Below are 19,673 nucleotides of genomic sequence, written 5' to 3'. Positions count from 1 at the left end.
CGAGGAGGGCTTTGCAAGCCTGAAGGAGATGTTGACTACTGCTCCGGTGTTGGCTTTGCTTGAGCAGGGGGAACCCTATGTGGTGTATACAGATGCATCCAAAGTTGGTTTGGGGTGTCTGTTGATGCAACATGGGAAGGTGATTGCCTATGCTTCGCGGCAGTTGCGGAAGCATGAGGATAACTATCCTACTCATGACTTAGAGATGGGTGCTGTAGTTTTTGCCATGAAGATTTGGAGATCTTATCTTTATGGTGCAAAGGTACAAGTATTTAGAGATCATAAGAGCCTGAAGTATATATTCACTCAGCCCGAACTGAATTTGAGGCAGAGGCGGTGAATGGAGCTGGTGGCAGATTATGATCTGGAGATAGCCTACCATCCTGGTAAGGCTAACTTGGTTGCAGATGCCTTGAGTCGGAAGTTGGCGGCTTTGGCTCAAGAGCAGGATATGGAGTCTCTGGTAAGGGAGATCAATGCGTTGAGCTTGTGTGCGGTTTCTCAGGAGCTGTTGGTTTGGTTGCAGTTGATAGAGCAGATCTGTTGAGCAGAGTGCGGTTGGCACAGGAGAAAGATTTGGGGCTAGTGAATGGGCGGATCTGTGTGCCCAAGGATGAGGAGTTGAGGTAGGAGATTCTGAGAGAGGCTAATNGGAGTGCGAGGAGGGCTTTGCAAGCCTGAAGGAGATGTTGACTACTGCTCCGGTGTTGGCTTTGCTTGAGCAGGGGGAACCCTATGTGGTGTATACAGATGCATCCAAAGTTGGTTTGGGGTGTCTGTTGATGCAACATGGGAAGGTGATTGCCTATGCTTCGCGGCAGTTGCGGAAGCATGAGGATAACTATCCTACTCATGACTTAGAGATGGGTGCTGTAGTTTTTGCCATGAAGATTTGGAGATCTTATCTTTATGGTGCAAAGGTACAAGTATTTAGAGATCATAAGAGCCTGAAGTATATATTCACTCAGCCCGAACTGAATTTGAGGCAGAGGCGGTGAATGGAGCTGGTGGCAGATTATGATCTGGAGATAGCCTACCATCCTGGTAAGGCTAACTTGGTTGCAGATGCCTTGAGTCGGAAGTTGGCGGCTTTGGCTCAAGAGCAGGATATGGAGTCTCTGGTAAGGGAGATCAATGCGTTGAGCTTGTGTGCGGTTTCTCAGGAGCTGTTGGTTTGGTTGCAGTTGATAGAGCAGATCTGTTGAGCAGAGTGCGGTTGGCACAGGAGAAAGATTTGGGGCTAGTGAATGGGCGGATCTGTGTGCCCAAGGATGAGGAGTTGAGGTAGGAGATTCTGAGAGAGGCTAATGCTAGCATGTTCTCTATTCATCCAGGAGCGACTAAGATGTACCGAGATCTCAAGAGGTACTATCACTGGGTTAGGATGAAGAAGGACGTGGCTAGTTGGGTTGCGAGGTGTGATGTGTGTCTGCTAGTGAAGGCTGAGCATCAGGTACCAGGTGGTTTGCTGAAGAGTCTTCCGATTCCAGAGTGGAAGTGGGACATGATTACTATGAACTTCGTGGTTCGGNATGGGAAGGTGATTGCCTATGCTTCGCGGCAGTTGCGGAAGCATGAGGATAACTATCCTACTCATGACTTAGAGATGGGTGCTGTAGTTTTTGCCATGAAGATTTGGAGATCTTATCTTTATGGTGCAAAGGTACAAGTATTTAGAGATCATAAGAGCCTGAAGTATATATTCACTCAGCCCGAACTGAATTTGAGGCAGAGGCGGTGAATGGAGCTGGTGGCAGATTATGATCTGGAGATAGCCTACCATCCTGGTAAGGCTAACTTGGTTGCAGATGCCTTGAGTCGGAAGTTGGCGGCTTTGGCTCAAGAGCAGGATATGGAGTCTCTGGTAAGGGAGATCAATGCGTTGAGCTTGTGTGCGGTTTCTCAGGAGCTGTTGGTTTGGTTGCAGTTGATAGAGCAGATCTGTTGAGCAGAGTGCGGTTGGCACAGGAGAAAGATTTGGGGCTAGTGAATGGGCGGATCTGTGTGCCCAAGGATGAGGAGTTGAGGTAGGAGATTCTGAGAGAGGCTAATGCTAGCATGTTCTCTATTCATCCAGGAGCGACTAAGATGTACCGAGATCTCAAGAGGTACTATCACTGGGTTAGGATGAAGAAGGACGTGGCTAGTTGGGTTGCGAGGTGTGATGTGTGTCTGCTAGTGAAGGCTGAGCATCAGGTACCAGGTGGTTTGCTGAAGAGTCTTCCGATTCCAGAGTGGAAGTGGGACATGATTACTATGAACTTCGTGGTTCGGTTGCCAGTGTCCAGGAAGTTTGATGCTATTTGGGTCATTGTGGACCGGTTGACTAAGTCGGCACATTTTCTGGCCATTAAGAAAACTGATGGAGCAGCGGTCTTGGCTAAGAAGTATGTAAAGGAGATAGTCAGGTTGCATGGGTGCCAGCGAGCATTGTTTCTGATAGGGATTCCAAGTTCACTTTGGTGTTCTCGAGGGCANTGAAGTATATATTCACTCAGCCCGAACTGAATTTGAGGCAGAGGCGGTGAATGGAGCTGNATGGGCACTAAGTTGCATATGAGTACATCTTATAATCCCCAGACAGATGGACAGTCAGAGAGGACTATCTAGACGTTGGAGGATTTGCTGAGGATGTGTGTGTTGGATTGGGGTGGCCATTGGGCAGATCATCTGAGCTTGGTAGAGTTGCTTATAAAAACAGTTACCAGGCGAGTATTGGCATGGATCCTTATGAGGCTTTGTATGGGAGGCCGTGTCGTACACCGTTATGCTGGACTCAGGTGGGGGAGAGGAGCATGTACAGGGAAGATTTTGTTCAGGAGACCTCGGAGAAGATTCGGGTTCTCAAGCTGAACATGAAGGAAGCTCAAGATCGACAGAGGAGTTATGCCGATAGGAGGAGCTAAGCTAGATTCAGTACATAATCTTCTTGTGGGTAAGAAATCAGTTCACTTTGCTGCTGAAGTTGAGACATTTGAGCCACCACCTGAGACAGGGAATGAAGAAGCAGATGTCAACTTTGTTTATGGAAATCAGGGTCAGAGATTCGGTAATCAACAAGGTAACAGATCTTACAGTGGGAACTTTTCAGGCTATACTCCCAAACCGGATTACCAGAAGCAGCAACAGAACAATGGTTATACTAGAACCTATGGGAACTCATCTTATCAATCTCCTCCTCCACAGACTTCTTCTGAGAGTAAGATGGAAGCTATGCTAGAGCAAATTTTGCAAGGTCAGAAGAATTTGACTGTGACATTCAATGGGAAGATTGACAATGTTTACACAGAGCTTACTGGAAGAATTGACGCATTGAATGTCCATGTTAAGAAGCTAGAGAATCAGGTTGCGCAGACTGCTGGGTCTGTGAAGAGACGAGGGTTTTCTTCCTGGAAGAACGGAGACAAACCCCAAACATGCTTGCAATTGTTTCTGCAGAAAAAGGAGAGCAATCGGCCAAACCCGAGTCAGAAAATTCAAAGTCAGATGATGGTGTCGATTGACACCACCAGGGTGTCGGTCGACACCCCTCTCAGACAGAACCCGAAACTGCAAAATCTCAGGTTCCAGCAGCTGCTGAAAGGAGTACCAACCGAAGATTCCTTTTCCTAAGCCAAGAAGATCTAAACAGGAGATGGAGGAAGCTAGATGCAAGGCAATGATGGACATGGTGATGATAGAGATGCCTTTGATTGATGCAGTTAAGCTTTCACCACCACTTAAGCGGTATGTGAAGAGAATGGTATCCAATGGTTTGAGCCCTGAGGAAGGAGCACTACTTACAAAAGATGTCAGTGCAATTCTGCTGAACAGCCAACACAGAGGAAGAAAGATAAGAAGAAAGAGGTAGTTGTCTCTGAGAAAGTGAGTGCAATGATCGAGAGTAGGATTGCAAAGAAGTTACCAGATCCTGGAAGCTTCGTACTTGATTGCTCTATCTCCACAGGAAGGTTTGCTCACTCACTTTGTGATCTTGGCTCTAGCATCAACTTGATGCCACATTCTGTTGCTCTAATACTTGGGATGACAGATTTTAAGCCGACTCAGATATCTCTTATCTTAGCTGATCGATCCCGAAGAATTCTTGAAGGTGTTTTAGAGGATATTCTAATTAAGGTTGGAAATTTCATGATTCCCACTGACTTTGTGGTGCTGAAGTATGATAAAGAGCCTAACGACCCTCTCATCTTAGGAAGATCTTTCTTGGCTACAGCTGGTACCGTCATTGATGTGCAGAAGGGACACATAACATTGNATGCTTGATCTCAGAACTGAAGCTTAGAAAGACTATGAGCTGTATCAACAATCCCGAAAGCCCTTTTCAATGGATATCTGGTTGATCTAACGTTGTCTCAACTTTTATCAGGATTTTAACCGGACTTAATCTCTTACTTTGGGGTTGGAAATCAGTGGACTAGACTTCTTCTTCAGGCCATACAAGACAGTGCAATTTTTCAAAGTATGTCTCCCCTCTCTCTTTCCTTCGGTACTTTAAAAAGAAAGATNGCTGAGGAGAGCTCCTACTATTGATGGACAAACTTTTTCTGTTGAAGAAGTTTCTAATATTCGAGCAACAGGCTCAGTGTCGACCGACACCAAAGGAGCATTGATCGACACCCCTCCACATCCAAAACTGAACTTGTCCACAACTGATGCTTCAAGTCAGAAAGCTGTTCCCAAGTAGAAACCTCACCACTCCACACTCCAGAGCCCTCAGGTAAGGCAAAGANGATGGTGTCGATTGACACCACCAGGGTGTCGGTCGACACCCCTCTCAGACAGAACCCGAAACTGCAAAATCTCAGGTTCCAGCAGCTGCTGAAAGGAGTACCAACCGAAGATTCCTTTTCCTAAGCCAAGAAGATCTAAACAGGAGATGGAGGAAGCTAGATGCAAGGCAATGATGGACATGGTGATGATAGAGATGCCTTTGATTGATGCAGTTAAGCTTTCACCACCACTTAAGCGGTATGTGAAGAGAATGGTATCCAATGGTTTGAGCCCTGAGGAAGGAGCACTACTTACAAAAGATGTCAGTGCAATTCTGCTGAACAGCCAACACAGAGGAAGAAAGATAAGAAGAAAGAGGTAGTTGTCTCTGAGAAAGTGAGTGCAATGATCGAGAGTAGGATTGCAAAGAAGTTACCAGATCCTGGAAGCTTCGTACTTGATTGCTCTATCTCCACAGGAAGGTTTGCTCACTCACTTTGTGATCTTGGCTCTAGCATCAACTTGATGCCACATTCTGTTGCTCTAAGACTTGGGATGACAGATTTTAAGCCGACTCAGATATCTCTTATCTTAGCTGATCGATCCCGAAGAATTCTTGAAGGTGTTTTAGAGGATATTCTAATTAAGGTTGGAAATTTCATGATTCCCACTGACTTTGTGGTGCTGAAGTATGATAAAGAGCCTAACGACCCTCTCATCTTAGGAAGATCTTTCTTGGCTACAGCTGGTACCGTCATTGATGTGCAGAAGGGACACATAACATTGAATGTGGATGGTTTAAGTATGAACTTTGAGATGCATAAGCTGAGGAGAGCTCCTACTATTGATGGACAAACTTTTTCTGTTGAAGAAGTTTCTAATATTCGAGCAACAGGCTCAGTGTCGACCGACACCAAAGGAGCATTGATCGACACCCCTCCACATCCAAAACTGAACTTGTCCACAACTGATGCTTCAAGTCAGAAAGCTGTTCCCAAGTAGAAACCTCACCACTCCACACTCCAGAGCCCTCAGGTAAGGCAAAGATATGCATCTTCTTCACCCAAACCCTCTCAAATCATCAATAAGACTTTCAAAGGTACAAAAACTGTTTTGCAGTTAACCAAGCCACGAGATTATCGTAGAGCGCTTGTTTCTTCTGTTGATGATTTTACAGGACATAAAAGAACCAAACCCGGCCCTAAATCCCGCCCTGGTCCTGTTCCTCACATCCTTGACAGACTTCATGCACCTCAAGCTTATACACCACCTTGGATGAAGAGGACATTTTCTCGGAAGCATGCATTGCCATGTTCCACTCCACCCGGTGCCTTAGCTTCAACACAGTCAAGCTAAATGACTGAAAACAAGCGCTTAGTGGGAGGCAACCCACTTCTAGAATAATCATCCAAGGATTGATCCATCAACACAACTATCTGCAACTAACAAGGAGTTTCGGCCAACAAACCACCATTCGTGATGAGTGTCGATCGACACTGATATGGTGTCGGTCGACACCGCTGGGTAACCCGAGAACAGTTCATCTTTCCAGTACAATTTTTAAAACGTTTTTGTTTCTTTTTGCTTTCCTCTTACTTGATAACACTGGGGACAGTGTTGTTTAAGTCTGGGGGAGGGTATTTACTAACTACGTTTTTGTTTTTGAGTTTCAGTTGTGTCAGTCAAAACCATAAAGTTTGAGTCAAATTTTTCAAAAAATTTCTTTGTCTTTGAGAATTATGATCTTGATTAATGATTTCTTTTATTTGGCTAACACTCTAATGATTATTTGTTAATGCTTGATCTCAGAACTGAAGCTTAGAAAGACTATGAGCTGTATCAACAATCCCGAAAGCCCTTTTCAATGGATATCTGGTTGATCTAACGTTGTCTCAACTTTTATCAGGATTTTAACCGGACTTAATCTCTTACTTTGGGGTTGGAAATCAGTGGACTAGACTTCTTCTTCAGGCCATACAAGACAGTGCAATTTTTCAAAGTATGTCTCCCCTCTCTCTTTCCTTCGGTACTTTAAAAAGAAAGATCAGAAAAAAAAAGAATAAAAGATGAGATGATTTTGATCAGTTTAGAGAGGTAGGTGAATTACCTGTGACCTCATTATTCTACAATTGAGTCAAATGATCACACAAAGCTTGGAAGCAAGGGGTAGGTAAATTACCGATGACCCCGGTATTCGCTTACACTTTTGCTTAAAAAAAAAAAAAGAACAAAATTTGGGAGAAATCAACTCCTTTGAAGTGAGAAAAAGGAGAGGAAAANCGTAGAGCGCTTGTTTCTTCTGTTGATGATTTTACAGGACATAAAAGAACCAAACCCGGCCCTAAATCCCGCCCTGGTCCTGTTCCTCACATCCTTGACAGACTNGAAGAATGTCTTGGCTTGAAGAGAGTCCATATGCCACTGATTGATACACAAAGGTAAGAACTCACTTGTACTTGCTTTAATTTATGNGACAGACTTCATGCACCTCAAGCTTATACACCACCTTGGATGAAGAGGACATTTTCTCGGAAGCATGCATTGCCATGTTCCACTCCACCCGGTGCCTTAGCTTCAACACAGTCAAGCTAAATGACTGAAAACAAGCGCTTAGTGGGAGGCAACCCACTTCTAGAATAATCATCCAAGGATTGATCCATCAACACAACTATCTGCAACTAACAAGGAGTTTCGGCCAACAAACCACCATTCGTGATGAGTGTCGATCGACACTGATATGGTGTCGGTCGACACCGCTGGGTAACCCGAGAACAGTTCATCTTTCCAGTACAATTTTTAAAACGTTTTTGTTTCTTTTTGCTTTCCTCTTACTTGATAACACTGGGGACAGTGTTGTTTAAGTCTGGGGGAGGGTATTTACTAACTACGTTTTTGTTTTTGAGTTTCAGTTGTGTCAGTCAAAACCATAAAGTTTGAGTCAAATTTTTCAAAAAATTTCTTTGTCTTTGAGAATTATGATCTTGATTAATGATTTCTTTTATTTGGCTAACACTCTAATGATTATTTGTTAATGCTTGATCTCAGAACTGAAGCTTAGAAAGACTATGAGCTGTATCAACAATCCCGAAAGCCCTTTTCAATGGATATCTGGTTGATCTAACGTTGTCTCAACTTTTATCAGGATTTTAACCGGACTTAATCTCTTACTTTGGGGTTGGAAATCAGTGGACTAGACTTCTTCTTCAGGCCATACAAGACAGTGCAATTTTTCAAAGTATGTCTCCCCTCTCTCTTTCCTTCGGTACTTTAAAAAGAAAGATCAGAAAAAAAAAGAATAAAAGATGAGATGATTTTGATCAGTTTAGAGAGGTAGGTGAATTACCTGTGACCTCATTATTCTACAATTGAGTCAAATGATCACACAAAGCTTGGAAGCAAGGGGTAGGTAAATTACCGATGACCCCGGTATTCGCTTACACTTTTGCTTAAAAAAAAAAAAAAGAACAAAATTTGGGAGAAATCAACTCCTTTGAAGTGAGAAAAAGGAGAGGAAAAGAGATGTATGAAGAATGTCTTGGCTTGAAGAGAGTCCATATGCCACTGATTGATACACAAAGGTAAGAACTCACTTGTACTTGCTTTAATTTATGTAATGAAATGACAATGGAGATTTCAGAGATTCCAAAGGATTGTGGGATTTGAGTAAGGAATGTTGATGCTTATCATGGTTAAGTATAAGAAGTAAGTTCTTGAGTCAGGTAAATGAAGAGTGCGAATAAGAATCATCATGCAATTGAGTGAGTTCCCAGTTTTCAAACCTCTTTCACAGGTCTAAGCTTATGTTTTGCTTGAGGGCAAGCAAACGCTAAGTCTCGGGGAGTTGATATATAATGGTTTTTGTGGTTTTTAACCATGATATAAGGAGTCCTTTAGAGTATTTTGATTTGTTTTCTAGGATGTTTTTGAGTCTTTACAGGTTTTCTAGGATTTTAGCACGGATGGAGCGAAATGGAGCAATTTGGATCATTTTGGAGCATTTAATCGGAAGAAATCAATTTGGAGTCTGATCATGTGACCAGCATCGATCGACACCAAAGGAGCATCGATCGACACCAAGGCAAATCGACACAAGTGTCCAAAATTGGAAGTTTTACAATTCTGCCCAAAGTTTTTCATATTTGCAACATAAGTCCCTGACGGGTTTTAGGACATATAAATAGTATTTTTAGGTTTTTAAAACCCTTAAGTTATTTTCTAGCAAGTTTTATTTATCCTGCAACCCTGTGAGATTTTGAGAGCTTTGGAGAGAGAGATCTGCTTTGAGAGAAGAATTCTTGAACTCCCTTTTACTCTTTTAATTTCAATTGCTTATTATTCAGAATTATGTGTTGTTCTTCATTAAACATGTCTGAGTAGTTTGCTTGTTAGGTTTAGGGTTTTTCACAGGGATTTTATGATTTATTAGATCTATTTATTTAGGATTCATTATCTTTCTAGTTCTTCATTATTAATCCTTGATTGGTCATCTAGAATTAATAACCTAGAAAAATAAATTGATATGAGAATATAATTGATTTTCCTGATAAAACCTTTTGATGAGCAAAATATTTCTTGCAAAGAGATTTGGTTTAATAATTTTCTGAACAATCTAAACCTGTTTTTAAAGCTGATTTTTTACGTTGAATTTTACAAAGAGATTTGGATTTTCTGGTTTTAAATTTAGATAATATTTGCAGTGAGAACTGATTTATTTTACAAAAGAGTTTAGAGTTCTAGATCTGATCTTAATTGCTTGAATCCTAGTTTATTGATTGATTTAATATTTCATAATTTCCTGAGAAATTCCCTAGGCCTAGCTTTTGGATCCTCAGAATTTACAACACTTTCATTTAATATTTTGCCTTGCTTTTCTCTTTATTTATTTAGCGTAATAACAAAACTCTATAATTTATTGTGTAGTCTAGAGTCCTTGTGGAATTCGACCCCTAAGTATTACAGTGACCTCTTAATTTGAGAGAGTAGCTCTAGGGATTAATTTGAGCATATAAATGTGTGGCCTTTGTGCAGGCTGTTTAGCCAGATGTGTGGCCTTTGTGGCGGGCTGTTTAGCCAGATGTATGGCCTTTGTGGCGGGCTGTTTAGCCAGATGTGTGGCTTTTGTGGCGGGCTGTTTAGCCAGAGTGCTTGTTTAGGCGGTCCTTCAGGACAGATGGTCTTTGTGACGGTCCTGTTTACGACATTTGTTTGGCCTTGGTGGTGGTCCTGTTTAGGACATTTGTTTGGCGGTCCTGTTTAGGACATTTGTTTGGTCTTTCTGGCGGCCCTTGTGGCAGTGAGATGATCCATGTGTGGTCATGAGGTATTCCAGTGAGGGGATATGTGGTTGGTAGGACATTGAGATGTCTTACGCGAGCCACGGGAATGAAACCTGGATAGGGATAGGACTCAGACGTGTTCAGAATTGTTTGCTCGCGACTCTTGGGGGGACTTTGGTTCTCCTAGTACTGCCATATTCGGAGACTTTGTGACTTGGGAGTATGGTTGGTATATCGACTTCAGATGACGATCTGGAGGCGCGCTATAGGGTGACGACCCGAGAGACGAGTATTGGATTTTTCCTTATACAGTATGGCATGCGGGCTTAGGCCCGATGAGGAGCCAACATTATGGCATGCAGACTTAGGTCTGATGAGGAGCCAATAAAACCTCAAGGTTTAGGCCTATGAGTAAAGGAAAGTCCAAAAGTCGAGAGAAAATAATGCTTGGAGCGTGAGTCTATCACCTAGAGGTGACCTTCTGTAGATCAGTCGGAGGAGTGCGGGCCGTGGAGACGGTAGCACGGGAGTCCTTGGCTGAGTATTGTTCGAGATTCGAGGACGAATCTAAATTGGTAGGGGAGAATTGTAACATCCGCGAACCGAAATCCCGGTTTAGGGATTTCATCGGTCGATGCACTATGTGCATCGGTCGATGCAAGGTTGTTTTCTGCGGACGAGTTTAAGTTAAACGTTGCGTTTTGGGTTAGGGAAAACCCTTAAGTCGTGTTTTTGTCTCATTCGACGAGTTCAGCCGTTTTGAGAGAAAAGAAGGGAGAAAAAGTGTTATTGAGTGTTCTTGAGCGTTTTTGGTGATTTCTGGTGTTTGGAGGCGTTTTCTGTAGAGATCTGTAGCTGGGATCTTTGTAGGAGCTTCCTAGGAGCGTGTTCGTGATTGTTTAAGGTTCAGAAACTTCTTGGCAAAGGTAAGTGCATGACCATGGCTTATCTAAGCTGGAGATTCTCTGATTTGTTTGTTTATGTGTTGTTAGGCTTGTTAGAATGTTGTATGAGGCGTTAGGAAGCTTTCTTGTGGCTTGGGATTGATTCTTGTGTTTGCAGGAACGGAGATCCGGCGAGAAGTTTCGGGGAAAAACGATGCTCGGCATGTGCGTCGGTCGATACATTATGTGCGTCGGTCGATGCAGTGCAAGGACGACGCGGCTTGACCTAGGATCATCGGTCGATGCCATGTGGAGGCGTCGGTCGATGCAACTAGGGTTTCCGCATTTTGTCAAGCATGCGTCGATCGATGCAAGTGGAAGCATCGGTCGATGTAAGTGAACCTTGTGTCGACCGATGCATACCTTGTGTCGGTCGATGCTTGTCCCTGTTGGTGTCGGTCGATGCAAGCCTTGTGTCGGTCGATACAGAGCCTGGTTTTTTTTGTTGATTGTTGCTTGATGGTTAGAGTATCTCTATTGCTTGTGTGTATAGCCCAGTAGATGGGAGGATTGCCTTACTAAGTGTTTTTAAAATACTCATGCATTACAATTTGTGTTTGTGAAGCAGGTAAAGGCAAAGTGTGATCGTGGAATCAAGGCAATGAAGAGGAGGATGTTCTAGGGACTCGATTGGATGTTGTATGGCATTGCTAGGTTGCTAGAGTTGGGTCTTTAGAACTTGCTAGGTTGTTGGTTCCTTGTTTCCTGTTGTTTGATATTGGAGTATTGTTATATTTGATTATTGGTTATTAGTTATTGGATTATTGTTTGGTTATTGGTATCTGTTATTTCCGCTGTTGGTTGTGCTTGTGGTTATGTGGCTAGTGGGTATGAGACCACTAGTTGTAGTTTATTATTGTTATTATTATTATTTATTATTTATTATTAAAAAAAATGGGTCAGGTCGTTTCACCTAGGGTCCCCTCTGTCTTTTCCGCAACTGACAATTTTGCCCCTGCGGCCAAATGGGTCAGATCCATGACTTTTATTGATGTATGAAATCGACAATATAAATAATACGAATATTAATGGGGATAAATCGGAGCTGGTCCTTTTATTAACGTAGAATTTAAGGTGAGAGTTTACGGAAAATACAATCAAAGATCTAAGCGCAGTTTATACGATAATAATTGCTCTTTTCTCTCTGATTGCCAAGATTTTTTGATCCCCTCTCTAACAATGACATCTAGTATTTATAATGGGCCATTAACCTAGGGTCCCCTCTATCTCTTCAGCAAATGATGATTTTGCCCGTGCGGTTAAATAGGTCAAATCCATAACTTTAGGCCCTATATTTCTTGAGAATCTTTTGTTTGGGCCTCCTTGAAAGTTGGGGGTGAAGCGCATATCCAACATGTCCCTCCTCTTTTTCAAGAATGTAATGCCAATGCTTTGTAACTCGAGAATGATGATATATATATATATATATATTTCATTATATTTTGCCCAATATATATAATTCATTCTCACATTTGCCCAGAATTGAAGCTTATCTAGTACTTTAGAAGTGCATGCGGCTGCAATTGCAAATACAAAACATATACATATGGATATGTACACATAAATGTGGACGTGTAGATGCAGACGGAGGAGACAAACAAGTGTAAAGAAAAAAAAACAAAGGAGTGGCGACGAGAAGCTTGTGAAGGATCGATCGATTGGAAGCCTCTCTACACGTGGGGGGAATGACAAAGTTCTTCTTTTTCCAACTTCATATCATCAAAGCTTACAATTTCCTCTCCTCGACAATTCTTTTTTTCTTTAGCTTATAAAAAATCACATTCATATATATGCCTATCGTATATATTAAAACATTTATAACATGATTTATCTTTTTTTTTTTTTTTGGTACTACCGGAGGGTTCAAGAATGAAGTTCATAGTGAATTATGCTGAAGAATTTTTTTATTGATGCATATGTTACATATTTAAAGTATCTGAATGGACTTATGACCATGGTTGAAATTGTAAATTATTAAAAGACTCAAATATTCGTCTTCTAATTACCCATTGAATGACTCTTTTCACTTCGTGGACCACTACAATTTGGTTTAAACAACAATAATAAAAAAGTGTTAATTTCTTTGCAAGTAAAATCAAACCGTAGCACCTTGAGTATGCTGTTTCAAACTTTTCTAACTATATTTTTATTACATACTAGATTAGGACCCGTGGTAGAGCACAGATTGAAATTTCTTTTATTTATATTATAATTTTAGAATAAAATTAATTTATATGATTATTTTTAAAAGTTTTTTGGATAAAACATTATGCAATAAAATCATATGTTAAATATAATGACTTGAAAAAAATACATATTTTGTAAGTTTTGTATTGTTAATTTTGTAATTTTATTTATGAGAAATGATTATGTTTGATGTTTGTTTTTATTTTATTTTTTGAACATGTTTGGTAAAAGTTTTTTAATATGACTCGTGCTTAGGTAAGATTTTGTTTTCAATTGCACAACAAGATTTCGGAAATCACGATTAAGTGTGCTAAATTGCCAAGATTTTGTTATTTTTTACACGCCTATGAATATATTTTTATGCCTAACAGTATATATTTTGTAACAATACATATAATACTAAAGATTTTATTTAAGAAATTGTATAAATCATTGGAATATTCTCTTTAAGAAGATTCATTTAGGTTATTTTTAAGTGTATTCATATAGCCCACATATTGACCAATTAATCTATAACTTTTTTTTTGTAACCAACATATATTTAACGTATAATCTATTTTGTAACCAATTTATAAAAATTATATAGTCTACAAAAAAAATGTTGTGTACTTCCGTTTTATTATATAGGGGATTTTTTTGGAGGAACGATGTTTTAAATAGGCCTCGACATTCGGGTACCCGTTCGGGTTCGGATCGGTTATTTCGAATTTTTGGGTTTTCGGATTTAGAGGTATAGGACCCGTTCGGGTATTTCTAGACTTCGGGTTTGGATCGGGTTCGGTTCGGGTATTTCGGGTTTGGATTCGGATTACCCAAAATTCACAAAACTCAAAATTTTAGTATCTAATTTAGTTTAAATTATTCAATAATACGTAATATATCTGAAAATTTAGAGTATTTTTTTACCCAAATTTACTAATAAACAGTTTAAATACTTCAAATTATCAAAAATATCTACAAATATGAATATTTTGAACACTTATATTATTAAAATTATAAATATTACTACTATATATTGATAATATGGGTATATTCGGATATCCGTTCGGATTTCGGTTCGGATCGGGTTCGGTTTTCGAATTTAGAGATTTAGAACCCGTTCAGATATTTTATAATTTCGGATACGGATTCGGATCGGGTTTTTCGGATCGGGTTCAGATCCGGATATTTTGCCCAGACCTAGTTTTAAGAAACGGCTCAACTAACAACGCTATTCATCGGTTCACGGGGTCGGATGTGTATCGTAAACAAAGCAAAGGACCACTTTAAAACATAAATTAATTCTCTGATACGAATTCACAAAAACACTTAGAGATCTATATAATTTTGGGGTGAGAGAGAGAGAGGAGCAATGCCCCGTGATTCGTCGAAAAAAAAAAAAAGATGTGTGTGATGGAGTCTACATCAGAGACAGCTGAGCAGTCACACGCCTTGCAATCGTAATTTATTCGTCTATCTACCACTCTCGCTCTTTCTTTTTTGCCTTTAGCATTTAAGTCCCAAGCCAAAACCCTAAACCTCATCATATCTCATCAACCAATTTTACTTTCTACAATCGAAAAGAATATAGCAGAAGATTAATTAAAGGAAATTTAATTTGAAATCGAAGGTCATAAGAAGAAAAAGACTATGATCTCGATCATCAATGACCTTGGGACATTAATTGACAAAGTCTTTAATTATTCAAGTTCTTAAAAGTTCAAATCCTAATTCCGACAAAACTACTCTGAGGTATTAAAATTATATTTTCTGGAAACTGCATCACAGTATCAAAATTTAAAATTAATTTTTCGTGTTTTGTTTGTTTCTACACTCAAATAATTATACCACTATTAATGTATTTTTCTTACAAGGGTTAATTATGCTAATGTCATTCATAGACTGTTGGTCCCAATACATTAATTTTTTTTTATATATCGATCTTTGTATTCGAAATGTTTGCTTGACGAGTCAAAGCAATCGAAGACTACTAATAATAATAGGCTATAGATTAAGCATAATTCTTATCATACCAATCGTTTTATTTTGTATAACTAAAGAAAGTGTTACTTGTAATTATTTTTTTGGTATGTTATAATAGTATATAATTAAAATTATAAATTTATATCTTTTAAAGTAATAGTTTTGTCCCTGCATGCATAATATTAATATGCATACATAAATTAAAAAATACAACGTCTACTTATATATATAGAGCTGTCTATAGAAGAAAAAAGCCAAAACGAATTAGCTGTGAACAGAAAAGAAACACTTTTTAACATCTGCAACAAGATTTAGGTGAGGGGTTTGTCTACTTGCCCCGGGAAGAGAGAGAGAGAGATAGAGAATCTGAACGAAGTGTATCTTGATCTAGGGTTTCTCATCGACACAGACCAAACTCTCCATGCTTTGAACTAGGAAGGCGCAGTATTCATCTTGTCTTTTATGTCTTTCATGTCAAGCCAAAGGACTTTTCTTCCAAAATCAGTATCTAGCTAAGCCTATAATTAACCTCCGATCTATATCTCTCTTTACCACATACTTTCTATTTTGTTTTTGAAATCATATAAATAAGAAAAAAATGATCTCAAGTATGGAGGGAGGTGAGAAAACTGATAGAGAAGAAGAGGAGGACGAAGGAGAAGGCCAAGAGAGTAAGGCTTCCAGCAATAGTACAGTAGAAGAGAGCGATAAGAAGACTAAGGTTAGGCCTTATGTGAGATCTAAAGTCCCTCGGCTCCGATGGACTCCTGATCTTCATCTTCGTTTTGTTCGCGCGGTGGAGAGGCTTGGAGGTCAAGAAAGTACGTCCCTAACTACTATTTTTCTACAATTCACTCACATATATGAAGCTTAATCAAGCAATTCCTTGGTTATTCTTGGTTTTACTTTTGGTCAAAATTTTATGTACGTACCTTTTTGGTTCTTGTTTCTTTATATATTATCATCGTTTGCTTGACTATGTATAGGAGCAACACCAAAGTTGGTTCGTCAGATGATGAACATCAAAGGGCTTAGTATTGCTCATGTCAAGAGCCATCTACAGGTACTTGATCTACACATACACCCATATATTAGACAAAAGTTTCTCTAACTTTTGTATTGTGGAATTTTAGATGTACAGAAGCAAGAAGATAGATGATCACGGTCAAGGTATTGATTATTTCTATTTGTATTAATTAACTATCAAGCTTCTATATATGTCAATAAAGTAGGGTCTGATTTCTTGGCAGCCATATCTGATCACAAACATCTATTTGACACTTCCACAGATCGAAATATCTATAAACTAAGTCAGCTACCGATGTTCCGAGGCTATAATCATAATAGTGATTCTCCATTCAGGTTAAAATTAGTTAGTAAATTTAGATTTTATGTGTTCTTTCATTTGATCGATATCTTTACTTTGAAACTAAACTTATACTCCTAATTCATTTTTGTATATTGTAGATATGGAAGTAAATTTCCAAATGCTTCGTTGTGGAGTTCTAGCTCTCACGAAACAAACCGGAGTTTGATAGACCAAATTAGACCCGGTTTAATCCGCAGCTCATCCGTTACCAATAATATACGTGGTAGTGAGTATTGGACTAACAACAGGTCTTTTCAAAACATCCACTCTTCTTCAGTCTCTAATCACTTACCAAAACTAAGACACGATCATCAAGAACGGACCAATTCAGTCGGCATTCAAGGACACTCATCCAGAACGTTAGAAAAGTTCCAGATCGGCGTTGAAGAGAGAATTAATATGCATGCTTATTGTAACAAGACAACGGGAAAAAGAAACGCAAGTACGAGCATTGATCTTGATCTCAATCTCTCTCTTAAGATAACACAACCCGAGAAGACAGTTTCGGAAGAGACAGAATCAGCAGCAACAACAACGGATCAAACGTTGTCCTTGTCGTTATGTCCGGGGTCGTCTGCATTGAAAAAGAGCCGACTGATCAATACAGATGATGAAGAGGATCGGACGGTTAAGAGTGGTTGTCGTCAGGCAAGTACTCTGGATCTGACTCTATGAATTATATAGTTAAAGAATGAGACAAATTCTAAGTGAGATCTTGAGGCACTTATCCGATATTTTAATATTCAGTGTCCTTTGTTGTTACTTGTTTCTGTATTTTAATTATTATTAGAAAGGAAACAAAACGGTCTGATTATATTAACCCTTTTGAGTTTGTCTGATACCGCCAATTTGTATCATCGCCATATTATAAACAAATGTTACTAGCTAGATAGTGATTCGATATGTTGTTCGTCTCCTTCTCACGCAATAATTATAATTTATACATATACAAGTTAACTAACATTTAAAATTGATCTTAGTTGGTGCCTCCTTCATCACTTCTATACGAGACCTAAACAGTACAAATTAGCTAGTTTCTTGATTATTCAAATAACATATGGACATTTTTGTAATCCAAATATCATATCATACATATAGCTTTTGGCATTTTCATCTTTTCGAAAATCCATCTTTCACTCATTGTCACCCTTTTCTAAATACGTCAGTAATATTCTACTTTTTGTAACAAAGGAACAGCTTAATAATAGCCAAAAATGATACTAGACAGAACAACATTCATCTAAATGGATTATATAATTACATATATATACTGTATATGGGTTACTTTTGAAATACTACTAGATTCACTTTCCATTGGTTGACCCCGTAAAAGTTTAGTTTAGTGTCTAATGAAAAAGTTTTATACAGTACGAAAACATGGTGGTACACATATTTCCATATGAAGTGACGTCGTTTATCGGTTTATGATTATATAACATTGATACTGTTTTTATCGAATCTATATTAATTACTACGACGTGACAAATACAACGTTCGACCCAGTATCGGATTATCAACAAAGAATCTCCGATCGAATGTTTTGATTAGAAACAGTGTCAATATTCAAACAAACAAAAGAATTTTTGCTTCTTAAACATTCGATGTCACGGCCCGGGTCAACTCCTTCAGTATTAAACATGGCCGCACGATCAATTTGACAAATACAAATTTCCAAATTTTGAAATCGTATAGTATAGTCCTCTACTTCTACGTCTACCTAGACGTCGGCCAGTGCATTTTTTTTGTTTTGGTTGGGAGAATTCAATTCTCCAGATAAGAATCTAAACTAATATCTGAAATGAATTTGGCAATATATAGCTAAAGAGAAAATGCATGACGTGAAAGTATCCTAATGGTAAAAAAGGGTACAAAAACATTACGTTTAAATAATGTTGTACCCACTTAAAACACTACACAACAATTTATATTCATGTAATCTTTATTCAAAACCTTGACAAAGTATATTAATTAGTAATGTAAAATACTCCATGTAATATATTACTAGTACCTTGAGATTATTAATTCTTCTATAAAAACTCTTGCTCATCTTGTTGCCAAACTAGTCCTTGCAAAACGTGTATCAATCTCTTTTGTCCCATGCACAATTACGACGAGATTTATAATTTAAAAAAAAACCGTAATTTTCATATATCCTAGGAATAATAAGAATTATTATTACTATTACTTTTGAAAAAAAAATATGAATGATTTTTATCAACTGAGACAAAATCTTAAAATTGGCAACGACTTATAAGATAATGAAATATCAAAGGTCCAAATCTAATTCAGCTTTGTTTTTTTTTCGTACACCAAATTTGTCTTTTATACAGTATATATTTTTTTAATATTGTTTTCTTTATCCTAAGTTATTTTTACAAAAAACAAAATAAAAGAAGCTTCATTGAAATAACAGGACTCGGAATTGAAGAATGAGAAACATATCCATCCATCAAACCATCGAAGACTTTTCTTCAAAATGTACAACAAAACACCAAACCCCAACTTGTGTCTTGTCTATTTTACACTCATTTATTATTATCATTAAAGGTTTTCACACCTTCACAACATTTTCGTACCCATTGACTATAAACATCACAAACTCAAAAAAAAAACAAAATAAAAAAAAAAGCGATCATCAACTCCGGGAGAGAGAATACATGGCCGGAGCTTACGATCCAAGATTACCGGAAGTACCTGAATGGCTCAACAAAGGAGACAACGCATGGCAACTTACAGCAGCGACTCTGGTTGGTCTACAGAGCATGCCAGGTCTTGTTATCCTCTACGCTTCCATCGTCAAGAAGAAATGGGCTGTGAATTCAGCTTTCATGGCTCTTTACGCCTTCGCCGCCGTTCTTCTCTGTTGGGTTCTCCTCTGTTACAAAATGGCTTTCGGAGATGAGCTTTTGCCTTTCTGGGGTAAAGGCGGTCCAGCTTTCGACCAAGAATACCTCAAGGGAAGGGCAAAGGTATTGAATTTTGTTCGTGCACATAACGTGTTCGATAAAATGCCTGAATGAGAATTTTGATTTTGGTCTTGGTTTTGGTTTTGGTTTAACAGATCCCAAAAAGTAAAACCATGGCGCCGTTGTTTCCGATGGCGACGTTGGTGTACTTTCAGTTTACGTTCGCGGCGATAACGACGATATTAGTGGCGGGATCGGTGTTGGGGAGGATGAACATCAAAGCTTGGATGGCGTTTGTGCCGTTGTGGTTGATCTTTAG

The 19,673-nt window shown here is 39.0% G+C and overlaps 2 protein-coding genes across 3 annotated transcripts in view; both read left to right on the top strand.

Annotated features, from left to right (window-relative positions):
• Positions 15,521–17,336, top strand: LOC104782266 (two-component response regulator ARR18-like). 2 transcript variants are annotated; one of them, XM_010507149.2, is made up of 5 exons: positions 15,521–15,900; positions 16,066–16,142; positions 16,213–16,249; positions 16,369–16,441; positions 16,547–17,336. In XM_010507149.2, exons 1-5 carry the CDS (start codon positions 15,678–15,680, stop codon positions 17,121–17,123), a joined length of 987 nt encoding a protein of 328 aa, XP_010505451.1. In that variant the 5' UTR covers positions 15,521–15,677; the 3' UTR covers positions 17,124–17,336. The 2 variants fall into 2 exon arrangements, with proteins under 2 accessions (XP_010505451.1, XP_010505450.1); XM_010507148.2 differs by having other exon boundaries at positions 16,330–16,441.
• Positions 18,905–19,673, top strand: part of LOC104782265 (ammonium transporter 2-like) — a gene marked incomplete in the record, with an annotated part of 4,193 nt that continues 3,424 nt past the window's right edge. Inside the window, 1 exon segment of the mRNA XM_019244960.1 lies at positions 18,905–19,386. Within this exon segment, the coding sequence (XP_019100505.1) occupies positions 19,106–19,386 (281 nt within the window).

This window comes from Camelina sativa, chromosome 4 (genome assembly GCF_000633955.1).
Source record: "Camelina sativa cultivar DH55 chromosome 4, Cs, whole genome shotgun sequence".
Classification (NCBI taxonomy): domain Eukaryota; kingdom Viridiplantae; phylum Streptophyta; class Magnoliopsida; order Brassicales; family Brassicaceae; genus Camelina; species Camelina sativa.
This window is presented reverse-complemented; position numbering and strand designations above follow the sequence as displayed.